At 47.1% G+C, this 2500-nt stretch overlaps 1 protein-coding gene across 7 annotated transcripts in view; it reads right to left on the bottom strand.

Annotated features, from left to right (window-relative positions):
• qki2 (QKI, KH domain containing, RNA binding 2) overlaps positions 1-2500 on the bottom strand; it is a 55203-nt gene that overhangs the window by 29779 nt on the left and 22924 nt on the right. For all 7 annotated transcript variants that reach the window (XR_007192302.1, XR_007192303.1, XM_048232486.1 and 4 more), the window contains exon 3: positions 2395-2500. This exon is cut by the window's right edge and continues 11 nt beyond it. Coding sequence is in view for 5 of the 7 variants with exons in the window: in XM_048232486.1 (XP_048088443.1) it covers positions 2395-2500 (106 nt within the window). In the remaining 2 variants the exon portion in view is untranslated. The remainder of the gene's footprint in view (positions 1-2394) is intronic.

Here is a 2500-nt window from a genome sequence, read left to right as displayed (position 1 = left end):
CTGCTCTTCACCCTGCTGGCATGACTGCACTGCAACCTACAGCAACAATCACATAGTGAAATTTGCTGGCTGACACAACTCTGGTGGGTCTCATCACCAAGGGCTGACGAGACTCAATATAGGTTGGAGGTCGACCATCTGACCCACGTGGTGCAGGGACAACAACCTCCTGCTGAGCGTCAGCAAGACCAAAGAGATTGTTGTTGACTTCGGGAGAGGTCACACCCAACACCTGCCACTGACCATCGGCCCGGTGCTGTGGTGGAGAGAGCGAGCAGCACCAAATTCCTGGGGGTGCACATCAGTGAAGACCTCTCCTGGACCACCAACACTGCATCACTGGCGAAGAGAGCTCAGCGCCGCCTGTACTTCCCTGAAAACTCAGGCGAGCAAGTGCTCCACCAGCCATCATGACCACATTCTACCGAGGCACCATTGAGAGCATCCTCTCCAGCTGTATCGCTGTGTGGGGCGGAAGCTGCACTGAATACAACAGGAAAGCCCTGCAGCGCATAGTGAACACAGCTGGAAGGATCATTGGTGCTTCACTCCCCCCCCTGAAGGACATTTACACCACCCACCTCACCCGCCAAAGGCACCAAAATTGTGAGTGATGCAAGTCACCCCCGCTCACAATCTGTTTGATCTACTGCCCTCTGGGAAGAGGTACAGAAGCCTGCGCCCCCTTTTACCAGACTCACCAACAGCTTCATACACCAAGCTGTAAGGATGCTGAACTCTCTCCCTCCTCTCCCCCCTCCACCCTCAGCTACATAACATCCTGGACATTGGACCCACAATGGCCGCCTGCACTCTCCACTTGCACACTTGAACACTTGCACACTTGTACACTTTACAACTTGGTGTTGTTGTCCTGAAAACACAACACTTCTGCTGCTCTTACATAACTTGCACCACTATGCCACTTTCTTTATTACTCAGGTCAAACAGAACTACCCAAGCCTCTTATTGGCCTGACTTTGCACTAGTTTTTATTGACTGTCTATGCACAATTTCAACAAAATTTTGCTGCTCTTATTTTTCATTATTATATGTGCCCTCTTATTTACTTATTTACTTACTTTTTTGTTTACTTGAATGTTATGTTTGTCTGTGGACTTAAAATTGGTAAAATATGTCTTGTCTTCACCGTGGGATAGTGAGAAACGTAATTTCGATCTCTTTGTATGTCTGGAACATGTGAAGAAATTGACAATAAAGCTGACTTTGACTTTGACTTTGACTTTGATTGTAGTGGAAGCTAATTGTGGCAGCAAACGCTCCACAAATGGAAAGCTTCATTTATGTGTCCGGTGTAGCCTCCCTGTAAGAAGGTGCGTTGTGCTAGCATAGCGGCTAAGGAGCTGGGCTAGCATGCAGTAGCCATGAAAAGTTGTGGGTTCAATTCCTGGCTTCTACCATTGTGCCCTTGAGCAAGGCACCCCTGAACTGCTCTGGGGACAATGGCCCCTGTAATATAATTGACATATGTAAGTCGCTTTGGAAAAAAAAGTGTGTGACATTTTGAAATGGTGGGCAAGATACTGATGTCTGGCATTCCGCTCCTTCAGGTCTGATCTGGAGTAAGTATGCGGTTAAATCAGACTGAGGAAGCTCACAGTGGAAAAAAACAAAGCAGTCGTCTTTGCTGCCAATTGTAGGCTTTATAAAATGAGAGGGAGAATTGGCTATGGCAGAATGCAGTTACATCCATCTGGTTAAGGCTTTTAGTGTGATTACACGTACGTATGCGCATGTGTGTGTCTCCGTCCGTATGTCTCCGTCCGTGTGTGTGTGTGTGTGTGTGTGTGTGTGTGTGTGTGTGTGGCGTGTGTGTGTGTGTGTGTGTGTGTGTGTGTGTGTGTGACAAATGTAATTGAATAGGTTGGAAGGATAAAGAGACACACAAAAAAAACAAAATATATGGTGTCTGACAAGAGCTTGAGGGTTACTGAGTTAGAGAGGGGACCGGCGAGAGACAGAAAGAAAGAAAGAGAAAAGATGTTGGAGATAAAGAAAGAGAGGAAAACAGATGGATGAAGTATAGGCAAGGAATGGAGGACAAAAGAATGAATGGATGCATAGAAAGAGAGGAGAAGATAAGAGAGAGAGAAAGAGAGGGAGGGGAAAGGAAATATAGAGAGGCAGAGAAACAGAGGATAGAGAAAAGAGAGGGAGAGAGGGAGGGGAGGTCAAAGGAGAAATAGAGAGGTAGAGAAAGAGGAGAGAGAGAGGGAGAAGAAAGAGAAAGAGAGAGGGAGAGAGAGAGGAAACCAGAAGAGAGAAAAGAGAAGAGAGAGAGAGAGAAAAGAGAAGAGAGAGAGAAAAGAGAAGAGAGAGAAAGAGAGAAAGAGAGAGGGAGACAGAGAGAGGGAAAAAAGAGGAGAGACTCACCTTCTTTTTGTCCCTCATGGAGCCCTTCCCACGCACCATAATCTTGCAGCCAGTCTCAGCCTCCAGCTGCTTGGCCGTTAAGCCTCTGGGACCCAGGATTCTCCCA

This window comes from Alosa alosa, chromosome 22 (genome assembly GCF_017589495.1).
Source record: "Alosa alosa isolate M-15738 ecotype Scorff River chromosome 22, AALO_Geno_1.1, whole genome shotgun sequence".
NCBI classification, from domain to species: domain Eukaryota; kingdom Metazoa; phylum Chordata; class Actinopteri; order Clupeiformes; family Clupeidae; genus Alosa; species Alosa alosa.
Note: the sequence above shows the minus strand (reverse complement) of the source record. Positions and strands in the feature narration are given on the sequence as shown.